The sequence below is a fragment of the Oncorhynchus masou genome, chromosome 8, assembly GCF_036934945.1.
Source record: "Oncorhynchus masou masou isolate Uvic2021 chromosome 8, UVic_Omas_1.1, whole genome shotgun sequence".
Lineage (NCBI taxonomy): Eukaryota > Metazoa > Chordata > Actinopteri > Salmoniformes > Salmonidae > Oncorhynchus > Oncorhynchus masou.
In genome coordinates, this window is record NC_088219.1 from 1297055 (window position 1) to 1315772 (window position 18718).

An 18718-nucleotide genomic window follows, 5' to 3' on the forward strand; every position below is an offset into this window, starting at 1 on the left:
TATGAACACTGTGTTTCTGTTCTAGAGTCTGTATCAGTACTATATGAACACTGGTCTAGAGTCTGTATCAGTACTATATGAACACTGGTCTAGAGTCTGCATCAGTACTATATGAACACTGGTCTAGAGTCTGCAACAGTACTATATGAACACTGGTCTAGAGTCTGCATCAGTACTATATGAACACTGGTCTAGAGTCTGCATCAGTACTATATGAACACTGGTCTAGAGTCTGTATCAGTACTATATGAACACTGGTCTAGAGTCTGCATCAGTACTATATGAACACTGGTCTAGAGTCTGCATCAGTACTATATGAACACTGGTCTAGAGTCTGCATGCTGAATCAACCCTAGAACTGTTACTCTGAATCAACACTAGGAATCACTGACCAAGTGCTGCCTGTGTTTCTTTTCTAGAGTCTGTATAAGTACTTCATGAGGGTGGTGCCATCGGATGCTCAGCAAGCCAGAGCCATGGTGGACATCGTCAAGAGATACAACTGGAGCTACGTCTCTGCTATACACACAGAGGGTAAGCCCTTATGTTTAGTTCCGTTCCAACTCAGTACTCCATTGAGTACCACTCTTCATATTTTCAAGCGTGGTGGAGGCCGTATCATGAGGGTTTGCTTGTCATTGGCAAGTGACTATCGAGTTATGATATATATATATTTTTTAAACGGAGTAGAGCAAAGAACAGGTGAAATCCTCGGGGAAATCCTCGTTCGGTCTTCTTGCCAACAGACACTGGGAGACAAATTCACCTTTCAGCGGGACAAAAAAAACTTTGAACACATGGCCAAATATACACTGGTTGCATGCCAAGTACTTGACAGAGGTTGAAGAATTGTTTTATGAAAAATGTACAAATATAGTCCAATCCAGTCGTGCACAGCTTTTAGAGACGCATAGCTGTAATCACTGCCAAAAGTGATTTTAACTTTTATTGACTCAAGGGTGTAAATGCAAAAGTATGTGAACACCCCTTCAAATAACTGGATTCGGCTATTTCAGTCACACCCGTTGCTGACAGGTGTATAAAATAGAGCCCGCAGCCATGCAATCTCCATAGACAAACACACATACTTTTTTGCATATATAGAATATGTAGGTGCAGTTAGCCTTGTTAAAACTGTGAAAGACTAGCTATGAAGGTGTGTTTAGACTGTCATTTTTATTATATATTATTATATTTATTTTATTAATCTCTAGATCTCCTGTGTATTTAGTCGTATTAAAACTGTGGAAAGACTAGCTATGAAGGTGTGTTTAGACTGTCATTTTTAATTATATTATTATATTTATTTTATATCTTTATATCTTTATATCTCTAGATCTCCTGCGTATTTAGTCATATTAAAACTGTGGAAAGACTCTAAATCTAGATCTCCTATGTCTGTTTCGCTGTTAAAACGGTGTAAAGAATAAAGATCTGTGTTGAAGTCGGAAGTCTACCAACACCTCATCCAAATACATTTAAACTCAGTTTTTCACAATTCCTGACATTTAATCCTAGTAAATCCTATTTTAAATTTTTATTTTTTTATTATTTTTATTTCACCTTTATTTAACCAGGTAGGCTAGTTGAGAACACGTTCTCATTTACAACTGCGACCTGGCCAAGATAAAGCATAGCAGTGTGATCAGACAACACAGAGTTACACATGGAGTAAACAATAAACAAGTCAATAACACAGTAGAAAAAAAGGAAAAAAATAATCTATGTACATTGTGTACAAAAGGCATGAGGAGGTAGGCGAATAATTACAATTTAGCAGATTAACACTGGAGTGATAAATGATCAGATGAACATGTACAGGTAGAGATATTGATGTGCAAAAGAGCAGAAAAGTAAATAAATAAAAACAGTATGGGGATAAGGTAGGTAAATTGGGTGGGCTATATACCGATGGACTATGTACAGCTGCAGCGATCGGTTAGCTGCTCAGATAGCTGATGTTTAAAGTTGGTGAGGGAGATAAAAGTCTGCAACTTCAACGATTTTTGCAATTCGTTCCAGTCACTGGCAGCAGAGAACTGGAAGGAAAGGCGGCCAAATGAGGTGTTGGCAGACATTTACTAGTAAATCCTAGTAAATGTCCTGTCTTAGATCAGTTAGGATCACCACTTAATTTTCAGACTGTGAAATGTCAGAATAATAGGAGAGAAAATGATTAATTTAAGATTTGATTTCTTTCATCACATTCCCAGTGGGTCAGAAGTTTACATACACTCATTTAGTATTTGGTAGCATTGCCTTTAAATTGTTTAACTTGGATCAAACGTTTTGGGTAGCCTTCTACAAGCTTCCCACAATAAGGAATTTTGGCCCATTCCTCCTGACAGAGCTGGTGTAACTGAGTCAGGTTTGTAGGCCTCCTTGCTCACACACGCTTTTTCAGTTCTGCCCACAAATGTTCTATAGGATTGAGGTCAGGGCTTTGTGATGGCCACTCCAATACATTGACTTTGTTGTCCTTAAGACATTGTGCCACAACTTTGGAAGTATGCCTGGGGTCATTGTCCATTTGGAAGACCCATTTTTGACCAAGCATTAACTTCCTGACTGATGTCTTGAGATGTTGCTTCAATATATCCACTTAATTTTCCTTTCTCATGATGTCATCTATTTTACGAAGTGCATCAGTCTCTCCTGCAGCAAAGCACCCCCATAACATGATGCTGCTACCCCCGTGCTTCACGGTTGGGATTGTGTTCTTCGGCTTGCAAGCCTCCCCCTTTTTCCCTCCAAACATAACGATGGTCATTATGGCCAAATAGTTCTATTCTTGTTTCATCAGACCAGAGGACATTTCTCCAAAAAGTACAATCTTTATCCCCATGTGCAGTTGCAAACCGTAGTCTAGCTTTTTTAACCGTATGTGTAACAGTATAATTTTAGACCGTCCCCTCGCCCATACCCGGACGCAAACCAGGGACCCTCTGCACACATCAACAACAGTCACCCACGAAGCATCGTTACCCATCGCTCCACAAAAGCCGCGTCCTTGCAGAGCAAAGGGGAACCACTACTTCAAAGTCTCAGAGCAAGTGACGTCACCGATTGAAACGCTATTTAGCGCGCACTGCTAACTAGGCTAGCCGTTTCACATCCGTTACACTCACCCCCCTTTTGACCTCCTCCTTTTCCGCAGCAACCAGTGATCCGGGTCAACAGCATCAATGTAACAGTATAATTTTAGATCGTCCCCTAGCGCGCACTGCTAACTAAGCTAGCCGTTTCACATCCGTTACATATGTAATCTTCCGACTTCAACTGTAAGTGCATATAGCCATGTTTAGCCAGAGCGACAGTAGTCAGTGCATCATTTCTTATACTGGTCCCCTTGTAGTAATCTAACTCACAACCCTGACTATTGAAGTGCCAAATTCTCTACCAACTGGACCATACAGGGACCCCCTTTCTCTCTCTCTCTCTCTCTCTCTCTCTCTCTCTTTCTCTCTCTCTCTCTCTCTCTCTCTCTCTCTCTCTCTCTCTCTCTCTCTCTCTCTCTCTCTGCTCTCTCTGCTTTCTCTCTCTCTCTCTCTCTCTCTGTCTCTCTGCTCTCTCTGCTTTCTCTGCTTTCTCTCTCTCTCTCTCTCTCTCTCTCTCTCTCTCTCTCTCTCTCTCTCTCTCTCTCTCTCTCTCTCTCTCTCTCTCTCTCTCTCTCTCTCTCTCTGCTTTCTCTCTCTCTCTCTCTCTCTCTCTCTCTCTCTCTCTCTCTCTCTCTCTCTCTCTCTCTCTCTCTCTCCCCCTCTCTCTCTCTCTCTCTCTCTCTCTCTGATTGATGGTGTGTGGGGACCATGATGCTATTATAAACTCTCCTAAAAAAACAGCAAAAAAAGAAACGTCCATTTTTCAGGACCCTGTCTTTCAAAGATAATTCGTAAAAATCCAAGTAACTTCACAGCTCTTCATTGTAAAGGGTTTAAACACTGTTTCCCATGCTGATTCAATGAACCATAAACAATTAATGAACATGCACCTGTGGAACGGTCGTTAAGACACTAACAGCTTACAGACGGTAGGCAATTATGGTCACAGTTATGAAAACGTAGGACACTAAAGAGGCCTTTCTACTGACTCTGTAAAACACCAAAAGAAAGATGCCCAGGGCCCCTGCTGATCTGCGCGAACGTGCCTTAGGCATGCTGCAAGGAGACATGAGGACTGCAGATGTGGCCAGGGCAATAAATTGCAATGTCCGTACTGTGAGACTGCTCGTTCTGTGCATGATTTCCTGCAAGACAGGAATGTCATTGTTCTGCCATGGCCAGCGAAGAGCCCGGATCTCAATCCTATTGAGCACGTCTTGGACCTGTTGGATCGGAGGGTGAGGGCTAGGGCCATTCCCCTCAGAAATGTCCGGGAACTTGCAGGTGTCTTGGTGGTAGAGTGGGGTAACATCTCACAGCAAGAACTGTCAAAGCTGGTGCAGTCCATGAGGATGAGGTGCACTGCAGTACTTAATGCAGCTGGTGGCCACACCAGATACTGACTGTTACTTTTGATTTTCACCCCCCTTTGTTCAGGGACACATTATTCCATTTCTGTTAGTCACATGTCTGTGGACCTTGTTCAGTTTATGTCTCAGTTGTTGAATCTTGTTATGCTCATACAGAAATTTACACATGTTAAGTTTTCTGAAAAGAAACGCAGTTGACAGTGAGAGGACGTTTATTTTTTTGCAGAGTTTACATACACAACCCAACACATCTTGATCCTTGCAGGAGTTTCTCATTTATGTTTAACCCTTGAGTGACCATCTGATCATGTGACCTTGGCAGAAACTCAGTTTAGTGAAATCCTGTTTAGTTCAGAACGTTGAGCTCTGTGACATCACCCTGCAAACACTGGCTTTCGCTGCTGATAGGATTCAAGGCAAGTTGCTATAGCAACTTCTAAAATCTGAAACCACACGCACACTCATCCACGTGCACACACCACCACCCCCCACCAGAGAGGGCATGTACACCCCCCCCCCCAGAGAGGGGCATGTATACCCCCCCCCCCACCAGAGAGAGAAATGTATACCCCCCCCACCAGAGAGAGGCATGTATACCCCCAGACCTGAGAGAGGCATGTATACCCCCTCCCAGAGAGGCATGTATACCCCCTCTCCCAGAGTGAGGCATGTATACCCCCAGACCTGAGAGAGGCATGTATACCCCCCCCAGAGAGGCATGTATACCCCCAGACCTGAGAGAGGCATGTATACCCCCCCAGAGAGAGGCATGTATACACCCCCACCAGAGAGGGCATGTATACCCCCAGACCTGAGAGAGGCATGTATACCCCCCACCAGAGAGAGGCATGTATACCCCCAGACCTGAGAGAGGCATGTATACCCCCAAGAGAGAGGCATGTATACACCCCCACCAGACAGAGGCATGTATACCCCCAGACATGTATACCCCCCCCCCCCATGTATACCCCCCAGAGAGAGGCATGTATACCCCCCAGAGAGAGGCATGTATACCCCCCACCCAGAGAGGCATGTATACCCCCCACCAGAGAGGCATGTATACACCCATGTATACCCCCCAGAGAGAGGCATGTATACCCCCCCCAGAGAGGCATGTATACCCCCCAGAGAGGCATGTATACCCCCCCACCAGAGAGGGCATGATACACCCCAGAGAGGCATGTATACCCCCCAGAGAGAGGCATGTATACACCCCCAGAGAGAGGCATGTATACCCCCCCAGAGAGGCATGTATACACCCCCAGAGAGGGCATGTATACCCCCCCCCAGAGAGAGGCATGTATACACCCCCAGAGAGAGGCATGTATACCCCCCCCAGAGAGAGGCATGTATACACCCCCAGAGAGAGGCATGTATACCCCCCCAGAGGCAGAGAGAGGCATGTATACACCCCCCAGAGAGAGGCATGTATACCCCCCCAGAGAGAGGCATGTATACACCCCCAGAGAGAGGCATGTATACCCCCCCCAGAGAGAGGCATGTATACCCCCCAGAGAGAGGCATGTATACCCCCCCAGAGAGAGGCATGTATACACCCCAGAGAGAGGCATGTATACCCCCCCAGAGAGAGGCATGTATACACCCCCCAGAGAGAGGCATGTATACCCCCAGAGAGAGGCATGTATACCCCCCCCAGAGAGAGAGGCATGTATACCCCCCCCAGAGAGGCATGTATACCCCCCAGAGAGAGGCATGTATACCCCCCCAGAGAGAGGCATGTATACCCCCCAGAGAGAGGCATGTATACCCCCCAGAGAGGCATGTATACCCCCCCAGAGAGAGGCATGTATACCCCCCCAGAGAGAGGCATGTATACCCCCCCAGAGAGAGGCATGTATACCCCCCCAGAGAGAGGCATGTATACACCCCCAGAGAGAGGCATGTATACCCCCCCAGAGAGGCATGTATACCCCCCCCCAGAGAGGCATGTATACCCCCCCAGAGAGAGGCATGTATACCCCCCAGAGAGAGGCATGTATACCCCCCCAGAGAGAGGCATGTATACACCCCCAGAGAGAGGCATGTATACACCCCCAGAGAGAGGCATGTATACACCCCCAGAGAGAGGCATGTATACCCCCCAGAGAGAGGCATGTATACCCCCCCAGAGAGAGGCATGTATACCCCCCAGAGAGAGGCATGTATACCCCCCAGAGAGAGGCATGTATACCCCCAGAGAGAGGCATGTATACACCCCCCAGAGAGAGGCATGTATACACCCCCCAGAGAGAGGCATGTATACCCCCCAGAGAGAGGCATGTATACCCCCCCCAGAGAGAGGCATGTATACACCCCCAGAGAGAGGCATGTATACCCCCCCAGAGAGAGGCATGTATACCCCCCAGAGAGAGGCATGTATACACCCCCAGAGAGAGGCATGTATACACCCCCAGAGAGAGGCATGTATACACCCCCAGAGAGAGGCATGTATACACCCCCAGAGAGAGGCATGTATACCCCCCAGAGAGAGAGGCATGTATACACCCCCCCCCCCAGAGAGGCATGTATACACCCCCCAGAGAGAGGCATGTATACCCCCCCCAGAGAGAGGCATGTATACCCCCCCATGTATACCCCCCCAGAGAGGCATGTATACCCCCCCAGAGAGAGGCATGTATACACCCCCCAGAGAGAGGCATGTATACCCCCCCAGAGAGAGGCATGTATACCCCCCCCCAGAGAGGCATGTATACCCCCCCAGAGCATGTATAGAGAGGCCCCCCAGAGAGAGGCATGTATACACCCCCCAGAGAGAGGCATGTATACCCCCAGACCCCCCCCCAGAGAGGCATGTATACCCCCCAGAGAGAGGCATGTATACCCCCCCATGTATACACCCCCAGAGAGGCATGTATACCCCCCCATGATACCCCCCCCCCAGAGAGGCATGTATACCCCCCCAGAGAGAGGCATGTATACCCCCAGAGAGAGGCATGTATACCCCCCCAGAGAGGCATGTATACCCCCCCAGAGAGGGCATGTATACACCCCCCCAGAGAGATGGAGAGAGGCATGTATACCCCCAGAGAGAGGCAGAGAGAGGCATGTATACACCCCCAGAGAGAGGCATGTATACCCCCCCAGAGAGAGGCATGTATACCCCCCCAGAGAGAGGCATGTATACCCCCCCCAGAGAGGGCATGTATACCCCCCCAGAGAGAGGCATGTATGTGTATACCCCCAGAGAGGCATGTATACACCCCCAGAGAGAGGCATGTATACCCCCCCCCAGAGAGAGGCATGTATACACCCCCAGAGAGGGCATGTATACACCCCCAGAGAGAGGCATGTATACCCCCCAGAGAGAGGCATGTATACACCCCCACCAGAGAGCATGTATACCCCCCCCCAGAGAGGCATGTATACCCCCAGAGAGAGGCATGTATACCCCCAGACCCCCCAGAGAGAGCATGTATACACCCCCCAGAGAGAGGCATGTATACACCCCCAGAGAGAGGCATGTATACACTCCCCCAGAGAGAGGCATATACCCCCCCAGAGAGGCATGTATACCCCCCCCAGAGAGAGGCATGTATACCCCCCAGAGAGAGGCATGTATACCCCCCCAGAGAGGGCATGTATACCCCCCAGAGAGAGGCATGTATACCCCCCCAGAGAGAGGCATGTATACCCCCCAGAGAGAGGCATGTATACCCCCCCAGAGAGAGGCATGGAGAGGCATGTATACCCCCCCAGAGAGAGGCATGTATACCCCCCCAGAGAGAGGCATGTATACCCCCCAGAGAGAGGCATGTATACACCCCCAGAGAGAGGCAGAGAGAGATGTATACACCCCCAGAGAGAGGCATGTATACCCCCCCCAGAGCGGCATGTATACACCCCCAGAGAGAATAGATGTTCCCCAGCAACAGGAACTAGGTGACCTGGTTTACATGTGAATGGGAGAGTCTCTCCCTGAGACAAATGGGGACACCAACTATATAGAGCATCACACTGGTCTGTGTGTGTGGTGTGTGTGGTGTGCGTGTGCGTGGGTGCATGCGTGTGCACATGCGTGTGCACATCTGTGTGTGTGTGCGTGCAAGTGTGTGTGTGTGTGTGTGCGTGTAAATCAAAGCTACTGAGCTACTGCAAGGTCTATGTTGTTTTATAGGTAGCCTTCTGTTTCTGCTGCTCTGGTTATGTCTAGAGGTCCCAGTTACATAGACTCATTATGTCTAGGGGTCCTAGTTACATGGTCTGAAACCTGACTGTCTAGGGTCCTAGCTACATGGTCTGAAACCTGACTGTCTAAGGTCCTAGCTACATGGTCTGTAACCTGACTGTCTAGAGGTCCTAGTTACATGGTCTGTAACCTGACTGTCTAGTGGTCCTAGCTACATGGTCTGAAACCTGACTGTCTAGAGGTCCTAGCTACATGGTCTGTAACCTGACTGTCTAGGGGTCCTAGCTACATGGTCTGTAACCTGACTGTCTAGTGGTCCTAGCTACATGGTCTGTAACCTGACTGTCTAGGGGTCCTAGCTACATGGTCTGTAACATGACTCATTATGTCTAGAGGTCCTAGCTACATGGTCTGTAACCTGACTGTCTAGGGTCCTAGCTACATGGTCTGTAACCTGACTGTCTAGGGGTCCTAGCTACATGGTCTGTAACATGACTCATTATGTCTAGAGGTCCTAGCTACATGGTCTGTAACCTGACTGTCTAGGGTCCTAGCTACATGGTCTGTAACCTGACTGTCTAGAGGTCCTAGTTACATGGTCTGTAACCTGACTGTCTAGGGTCCTAGCTACATGGTCTGTAACCTGACTGTCTAGGGGTCCTAGCTACATGGTCTGTAACATGACTCATTATTTCTAGGGGTCCTAGCTACATGGTCTGTAACCTGACTGTCTAGGGGTCCTAGCTACATGGTCTGTAACCTGACTGTCTAGGGGTCCTAGCTACATGGTCTGTAACCTGACTGTCTAGGGTCCTAGCTACATGGTCTGTAACCTGACTGTCTAGGGGTCCTAGCTACATGGTCTGTAACCTGACTGTCTAGAGGTCCTAGCTACATGGTCTGTAACCTGACTCATTATTTCTAGGGGTCCTAATTACATGGTCTGTAACCTGACTGTCTAGGGGTCCTAGCTACATGGTCTGTAACCTGACTCATTATTTCTAGGGGTCCTAGTTACATGGTCTGTAACCTGACTGTCTAGGGGTCCTAGCTACATGGTCTGAAACCTGACTGTCTAGGGTCCTAGCTACATGGTCTGTAACCTGACAGTCTAGGGTCCTAGCTACATGGTCTGTAACCTGACTGTCTAGGGTCCTAGCTACATGGTCTGAAACCTGACTGTCTAGAGGTCCTAGCTACATGGTCTGTAACCTGACTGTCTAGGGGTCCTAGTTACATGGTCTGTAACCTGACTGTCTAGAGGTCCTAGTTACATGGTCTGTAACCTGACTGTCTAGGGGTCCTAGCTACATGGTCTGTAACCTGACTCATTATTTCTAGGGGTCCTAGCTACATGGTCTGTAACCTGACTGTCTAGGGGTCCTAGCTACATGGTCTGTAACCTGACTGTCTAGAGGTCCTAGCTACATGGTCTGTAACATGACTCATTATGTCTAGGGGTCCTAGCTACATGGTCTGTAACATGACTCATTATTTCTAGGGGTCCTAGCTACATGGTCTGTAACCTGACTGTCTAGTGGTCCTAGCTACATGGTCTGTAACCTGACTGTCTAGGGGTCCTAGTTACATGGTCTGTAACCTGACTCATTATGTCTAGGGGTCCTATGGTCTGTAACCTGACTGTCTAGAGGTCCTGTTACATGGTCTGTACCTGACTGTCTAGAGGTCCTAGCTACATGGTCTGTAACCTGACTGTCTAGGGGACCTAGCTACATGGTCTGTAACCTGACTGTCTAGAGGTCCTAGTTACATGGTCTGTAACCTGACTGTCTAGAGGTCCTAGCTACATGGTCTGTAACCTGACTGTCTAGAGGTCCTAGTTACATGGTCTGTAACCTGACTGTCTAGGGGTCCTAGTTACATGGTCTGTAACCTGACTGTCTAGAGGTCCTAGCTACATGGTCTGTAACCTGACTGTCTAGAGGTCCTAGTTACATGGTCTGTAACCTGACTGTCTAGAGGTCCTAGCTACATGGTCTGTAACCTGACTCATTATGTCTAGGGGTCCTAGCTACATGGTCTGTAACCTGACTCGTTATGTCTAGGGGTCCTAGCTACATGGTCTGTAACCTGACTGTCTAGGGGTCCTAGCTACATGGTCTGTAACCTGACTCATTATGTCTAGGGGTCCTAGCTACATGGTCTGTAACCTGACTGTCTAGGGGTCCTAGCTACATGGTCTGTAACCTGACTCATTATGTCTAGGGGTCCTAGCTACATGGTCTGTAACCTGACTCATTATGTCTAGGGGTCCTAGCTACATGGTCTGTAACCTGACTCATTATGTCTAGGGGTCCTAGCTACATGGTCTGTAACCTGACTGTCTAGGGGTCCTAGCTACATGGTCTGTAACCTGACTCATTATGTCTAGGGGTCCTAGCTACATGGTCTGTAACCTGACTGTCTAGGGGTCCTAGCTACATGGTCTGTAACCTGACTCATTATGTCTAGGGGTCCTAGTTACATGGTCTGTAACCTGACTGTCTAGTGGTCCTAGCTACATGGTCTGTAACCTGACTCATTATGTCTAGGGGTCCTAGCTACATGGTCTGTAACCTGACTCATTATGTCTAGGGGTCCTAGTTACATGGTCTGTAACCTGACTGTCTAGAGGTCCTAGCTACATGGTCTGTAACCTGACTGTCTAGGGGTCCTAGTTACATGGTCTGTAACCTGACTGTCTAGGGGTCCTAGCTACATGGTCTGTAACCTGACTCATTATGTCTAGGGGTCCTAGTTACATGGTCTGTAACCTGACTGTCTAGGGGTCCTAGCTACATGGTCTGTAACCTGACTGTCTAGAGGTCCTAGCTACATGGTCTGTAACCTGACTGTCTAGGGGTCCTAGCTACATGGTCTGTAACCTGACTCATTATGTCTAGGGGTCCTAGCTACATGGTCTGTAACCTGACTGTCTAGGGGTCCTAGCTACATGGTCTGTAACCTGACTCATTATGTCTAGGGGTCCTAGTTACATGGTCTGTAACCTGACTCATTATGTCTAGGGGTCCTAGTTACATGGTCTGTAACCTGACTCATTATGTCTAGGGGTCCTAGCTACATGGTCTGTAACCTGACTGTCTAGAGGTCCTAGCTACATGGTCTGTAACCTGACTGTCTAGAGGTCCTAGCTACATGGTCTGTAACCTGACTGTCTAGAGGTCCTAGCTACATGGTCTGTAACCTGACTGTCTAGAGGTCCTAGCTACATGGTCTGTAACCTGACTGTCTAGAGGTCCTAGTTACATGGTCTGTAACCTGACTGTCTAGGGGTCCTAGCTACATGGTCTGTAACCTGACTGTCTAGGGTCCTAGCTACATGGTCTGTAACCTGACTGTCTAGAGGTCCTAGTTACATGGTCTGTAACCTGACTCATTATGTCTAGTGGTCCTAGCTACATGGTCTGTAACCTGACTGTCTAGGGGTCCTAGCTACATGGTCTGTAAGCTGACTCATTATGTCTAGGGGTCCTAGTTACATGGTCTGTAACCTGACTGTCTAGGGTCCTAGCTACATGGTCTGAAACCTGACTGTCTAGGGGACCTAGCTACATGGTCTGTAACCTGACTCATTATGTCTAGGGGTCCTAGCTACATGGTCTGTAACCTGACTGTCTAGGGGTCCTAGTTACATGGTCTGTAACCTGACTCATTATGTCTAGGGGTCCTAGCTACATGGTCTGTAACCTGACTGTCTAGAGGTCCTAGCTACATGGTCTGTAACCTGACTGTCTAGAGGTCCTAGCTACATGGTCTGTAACCTGACTGTCTAGAGGTCCTAGCTACATGGTCTGTAACCTGACTGTCTAGAGGTCCTAGCTACATGGTCTGTAACCTGACTGTCTAGAGGTCCTAGTTACATGGTCTGTAACCTGACTGTCTAGGGGTCCTAGCTACATGGTCTGTAACCTGACTGTCTAGGGTCCTAGCTACATGGTCTGTAACCTGACTGTCTAGAGGTCCTAGTTACATGGTCTGTAACCTGACTCATTATGTCTAGTGGTCCTAGCTACATGGTCTGTAACCTGACTGTCTAGGGGTCCTAGCTACATGGTCTGTAAGCTGACTCATTATGTCTAGGGGTCCTAGTTACATGGTCTGTAACCTGACTGTCTAGGGTCCTAGCTACATGGTCTGAAACCTGACTGTCTAGGGGACCTAGCTACATGGTCTGTAACCTGACTCATTATGTCTAGGAGGTCCTAGCTACATGGTCTGTAACCTGACTGTCTAGGGGTCCTAGTTACATGGTCTGTAACCTGACTCATTATGTCTAGGGGTCCTAGCTACATGGTCTGTAACCTGACTGTCTAGAGGTCCTAGTTACATGGTCTGTAACCTGACTGTCTAGTGGTCCTAGCTACATGGTCTGTAACCTGACTGTCTAGAGGTCCTAGCTACATGGTCTGTAACCTGACTGTCTAGAGGTCCTAGCTACATGGTCTGTAACCTGACTGTCTAGGGGTCCTAGCTACATGGTCTGTAACCTGACTGTCTAGAGGTCCTAGTTACATGGTCTGTAACCTGACTGTCTAGGGGTCCTAGTTACATGGTCTGTAACCTGACTCATTATGTCTAGGGGCCCTAGCTACATGGTCTGTAACCTGACTGTCTATGGGTCCTAGCTACATGGTCTGTAACCTGACTCATTATGTCTAGGGGTCCTAGCTACATGGTCTGAAACCTGACTGTCTAGAGGTCCTAGCTACATGGTCTGTAACCTGACTGTCTAGGGGTCCTAGCTACATGGTCTGTAACCTGACTGTCTAGTGGTCCTAGCTACATGGTCTGTAACCTGACTCATTATGTCTAGGGGTCCTAGCTACATGGTCTGTAACCTGACTCATTATGTCTAGGGTCCTAGTTACATGGTCTGTAACCTGACTGTCTAGAGGTCCTAGCTACATGGTCTGTAACCTGACTGTCTAGGGGTCCTAGTTACATGGTCTGTAACCTGACTGTCTAGGGGTCCTAGCTACATGGTCTGTAACCTGACTCATTATGTCTAGGGGTCCTAGTTACATGGTCTGTAACCTGACTGTCTAGGGGTCCTAGCTACATGGTCTGTAACCTGACTGTCTAGAGGTCCTAGCTACATGGTCTGTAACCTGACTGTCTAGGGGTCCTAGCTACATGGTCTGTAACCTGACTCATTATGTCTAGGGGTCCTAGCTACATGGTCTGTAACCTGACTGTCTAGGGGTCCTAGCTACATGGTCTGTAACCTGACTCATTATGTCTAGGGGTCCTAGTTACATGGTCTGTAACCTGACTCATTATGTCTAGGGTCCTAGTTACATGGTCTGTAACCTGACTCATTATGTCTAGGGGTCCTAGCTACATGGTCTGTAACCTGACTGTCTAGAGGTCCTAGCTACATGGTCTGTAACCTGACTGTCTAGAGGTCCTAGCTACATGGTCTGTAACCTGACTGTCTAGAGGTCCTAGCTACATGGTCTGTAACCTGACTGTCTAGAGGTCCTAGTTACATGGTCTGTAACCTGACTGTCTAGGGGTCCTAGCTACATGGTCTGTAACCTGACTGTCTAGGGTCCTAGCTACATGGTCTGTAACCTGACTGTCTAGAGGTCCTAGTTACATGGTCTGTAACCTGACTCATTATGTCTAGTGGTCCTAGCTACATGGTCTGTAACCTGACTGTCTAGGGGTCCTAGCTACATGGTCTGTAAGCTGACTCATTATGTCTAGGGGTCCTAGTTACATGGTCTGTAACCTGACTGTCTAGGGTCCTAGCTACATGGTCTGAAACCTGACTGTCTAGGGGACCTAGCTACATGGTCTGTAACCTGACTCATTATGTCTAGGAGGTCCTAGCTACATGGTCTGTAACCTGACTGTCTAGAGGTCCTAGTTACATGGTCTGTAACCTGACTCATTATGTCTAGGGGCCCTAGCTACATGGTCTGTAACCTGACTGTCTATGGGTCCTAGCTACATGGTCTGTAACCTGACTCATTATGTCTAGGGGTCCTAGCTACATGGTCTGAAACCTGACTGTCTAGAGGTCCTAGCTACATGGTCTGTAACCTGACTGTCTAGGGGTCCTAGCTACATGGTCTGTAACCTGACTGTCTAGTGGTCCTAGCTACATGGTCTGTAACCTGACTCATTATGTCTAGGGGTCCTAGCTACATGGTCTGTAACCTGACTCATTATGTCTAGGGGTCCTAGTTACATGGTCTGTAACCTGACTGTCTAGAGGTCCTAGCTACATGGTCTGTAACCCGACTGTCTAGGGGTCCTAGTTACATGGTCTGTAACCTGACTGTCTAGGGGTCCTAGCTACATGGTCTGTAACCTGACTCATTATGTCTAGGGGTCCTAGCTACATGGTCTGTAACCTGACTGTCTAGGGGTCCTAGCTACATGGTCTGTAACCTGACTGTCTAGAGGTCCTAGCTACATGGTCTGTAACCTGACTGTCTAGGGGTCCTAGCTACATGGTCTGTAACCTGACTCATTATGTCTAGGGGTCCTAGCTACATGGTCTGTAACCTGACTGTCTAGGGGTCCTAGCTACATGGTCTGTAACCTGACTCATTATGTCTAGGGGTCCTAGTTACATGGTCTGTAACCTGACTGTCTAGGGGTCCTAGCTACATGGTCTGTAACCTGACTGTCTAGAGGTTCCTAGCTACATGGTCTGTAACCTGACTGTGTAGAGGTCCTAGCTACATGGTCTGTAACCTGACTGTCTAGAGGTCCTAGCTACATGGTCTGTAACCTGACTGTCTAGAGGTCCTAGCTACATGGTCTGTAACCTGACTGTCTAGAGGTCCTAGTTACATGGTCTGTAACCTGACTGTCTAGGGTCCTAGCTACATGGTCTGTAACCTGACTGTCTAGGGTCCTAGCTACATGGTCTGTAACCTGACTGTCTAGAGTGTCCTAGTTACATGGTCTGTAACCTGACTCTGTCTAGTGGTCCTAGCTACATGGTCTGTAACCTGACTGTCTAGGGGGTCCTAGCTACATGGTCTGTAAGCTGACTCATTATGTCTAGGGGTCCTAGTTACATGGTCTGTAACCTGACTGTCTAGGGTCCTAGCTACATGGTCTGAAACCTGACTGTCTAGGGGACCTAGCTACATGGTCTGTAACCTGACTCATTATGTCTAGGGGTCCTAGCTACATGGTCTGTAACCTGACTGTCTAGGGGTCCTAGTTACATGGTCTGTAACCTGACTCATTATGTCTAGGGGTCCTAGCTACATGGTCTGTAACCTGACTGTCTAGAGGTCCTAGCTACATGGTCTGTAACCTGACTGTCTAGAGGTCCTAGCTACATGGTCTGTAACCTGACTGTCTAGAGGTCCTAGCTACATGGTCTGCAACCTGACTGTCTAGAGGTCCTAGCTACATGGTCTGTAACCTGACTGTCTAGAGGTCCTAGTTACATGGTCTGTAACCTGACTGTCTAGGAGTCCTAGCTACATGGTCTGTAACCTGACTGTCTAGGGTCCTAGCTACATGGTCTGTAACCTGACTGTCTAGAGGTCCTAGTTACATGGTCTGTAACCTGACTCATTATGTCTAGTGGTCCTAGCTAACATGGTCTGTAACCTGACTGTCTAGGGTCCTAGCTACATGGTCTGTAAGCTGACTCATTATGTCTAGGGGTCCTAGTTACATGGTCTGTAACCTGACTGTCTAGGGTCCTAGCTACATGGTCTGAAACCTGACTGTCTAGGGGACCTAGCTACATGGTCTGTAACCTGACTCATTATGTCTAGGAGGTCCTAGCTACATGGTCTGTAACCTGACTGTCTAGGGGTCCTAGTTACATGGTCTGTAACCTGACTCATTATGTCTAGGGGTCCTAGCTACATGGTCTGTAACCTGACTGTCTAGAGGTCCTAGTTACATGGTCTGTAACCTGACTGTCTAGTGGTCCTAGCTACATGGTCTGTAACCTGACTGTCTAGAGGTCCTAGCTACATGGTCTGTAACCTGACTGTCTAGAGGTCCTAGCTACATGGTCTGTAACCTGACTGTCTAGGGGTCCTAGCTACATGGTCTGTAACCTGACTGTCTAGAGGTCCTAGTTACATGGTCTGTAACCTGACTGTCTAGGGGTCCTAGTTACATGGTCTGTAACCTGACTCATTATGTCTAGGGGCCCTAGCTACATGGTCTGTAACCTGACTGTCTATGGGTCCTAGCTACATGGTCTGTAACCTGACTCATTATGTCTAGGGTCCTAGCACATGGTCTGAAACCTGACTGTCTAGAGGTCCTAGCTACATGGTCTGTAACCTGACTGTCTAGGGGTCCTAGCTACATGGTCTGTAACCTGACTGTCTAGGGGTCCTAGTTACATGGTCTGTAACCTGACTGTGTAGGGGTCCTAGTTACATGGTCTGTAACCTGACTGTCTAGGGGTCCTAGCTACATGGTCTGTAACCTGACTGTCTAGAGGTCCTAGCTACATGGTCTGTAACCTAACTCATTATGTCTAGGGGTCCTAGCTACATGGTCTGAAACCTGACTGTCTATGGGTCCTAGCTACATGGTCTGTAACCTGACTCATTATGTCTAGGGGTCCTAGCTACATGGTCTGTAACCTGACTGTCTAGGGGTCCTAGTTACATGGTCTGTAACCTGACTGTCTAGGGGTCCTAGCTACATGGTCTGTAACCTGACTCATTATGTCTAGGGGTCCTAGTTACATGGTCTGTAACCTGACTGTCTAGGGGTCCTAGCTACATGGTCTGTAACCTGACTGTCTAGAGGTCCTAGCTACATGGTCTGTAACCTGACTGTCTAGGGGTCCTAGCTACATGGTCTGTAACCTGACTCATTATGTCTAGGGGTCCTAGCTACATGGTCTGTAACCTGACTGTCTAGGGGTCCTAGCTACATGGTCTGTAACCTGACTCATTATGTCTAGGGGTCCTAGTTACATGGTCTGTAACCTGACTCATTATGTCTAGGGGTCCTAGTTACATGGTCTGTAACCTGACTCATTATGTCTAGGGGTCCTAGCTACATGGTCTGTAACCTGACTGTCTAGAGGTCCTAGCTACATGGTCTGTAACCTGACTGTGTAGAGGTCCTAGCTACATGGTCTGTAACCTGACTGTCTAGTGGTCCTAGCTACATGGTCTGTAACCTGACTGTCTAGGGTCCTAGCTACATGGTCTGTAACCTGACTATCTAGAGGTCCTAGCTACATGGTCTGAAACCTGACTGTCTAGGGTCCTAGCTACATGGTCTGAAACCTGACTGTCTAGGGTCCTAGCTGCATGGTCTGTAACCTGACTGTCTAGAGGTCCTAGCTACATGGTCTGTAACCTGACTCATTATGTCTAGTGGTCCTAGCTACATGGTCTGTAACCTGACTGTCTAGGGGTCCTAGCTACATGGTCTGTAAGCTGACTCATTATGTCTAGGGGTCCTAGTTACATGGTCTGTAACCTGACTGTCTAGGGTCCTAGCTACATGGTCTGAAACCTGACTGTCTAGGGGACCTAGCTACATGGTCTGTAACCTGACTCATTATGTCTAGGGGTCCTAGCTACATGGTCTGTAACCTGACTGTCTAGGGGTCCTAGTTACATGGTCTGTAACCTGACTCATTATGTCTAGGGTCCTAGCTACATGGTCTGTAACCTGACTGTCTAGAGGTCCTAGCTACATGGTCTGTAACCTGACTGTCTAGAGGTCCTAGCTACATGGTCTGTAACCTGACTGTCTAGAGGTCCTAGCTACATGGTCTGTAACCTGACTGTCTAGAGGTCCTAGCTACATGGTCTGTAACCTGACTGTCTAGAGGTCCTAGTTACATGGTCTGTAACCTGACTGTCTAGGGGTCCTAGCTACATGGTCTGTAACCTGACTGTCTAGGGTCCTAGCTACATGGTCTGTAACCTGACTGTCTAGAGGTCCTAGTTACATGGTCTGTAACCTGACTCATTATGTCTAGTGGTCCTAGCTACATGGTCTGTAACCTGACTGTCTAGGGGTCCTAGCTACATGGTCTGTAAGCTGACTCATTATGTCTAGGGTCCTAGTTACATGGTCTGTAACCTGACTGTCTAGGGTCCTAGCTACATGGTCTG

General features: G+C 48.1%; 1 protein-coding gene across 1 annotated transcript in view; it reads left to right on the forward strand.

Moving 5' to 3' along the window:
- Positions 1-18718, forward strand: part of grm5a (glutamate receptor, metabotropic 5a) — a 101116-nt gene that overhangs the window by 3231 nt on the left and 79167 nt on the right. The window contains 1 exon segment of the mRNA XM_064971066.1: positions 420-534. Within this exon segment, the coding sequence (XP_064827138.1) occupies positions 420-534 (115 nt within the window).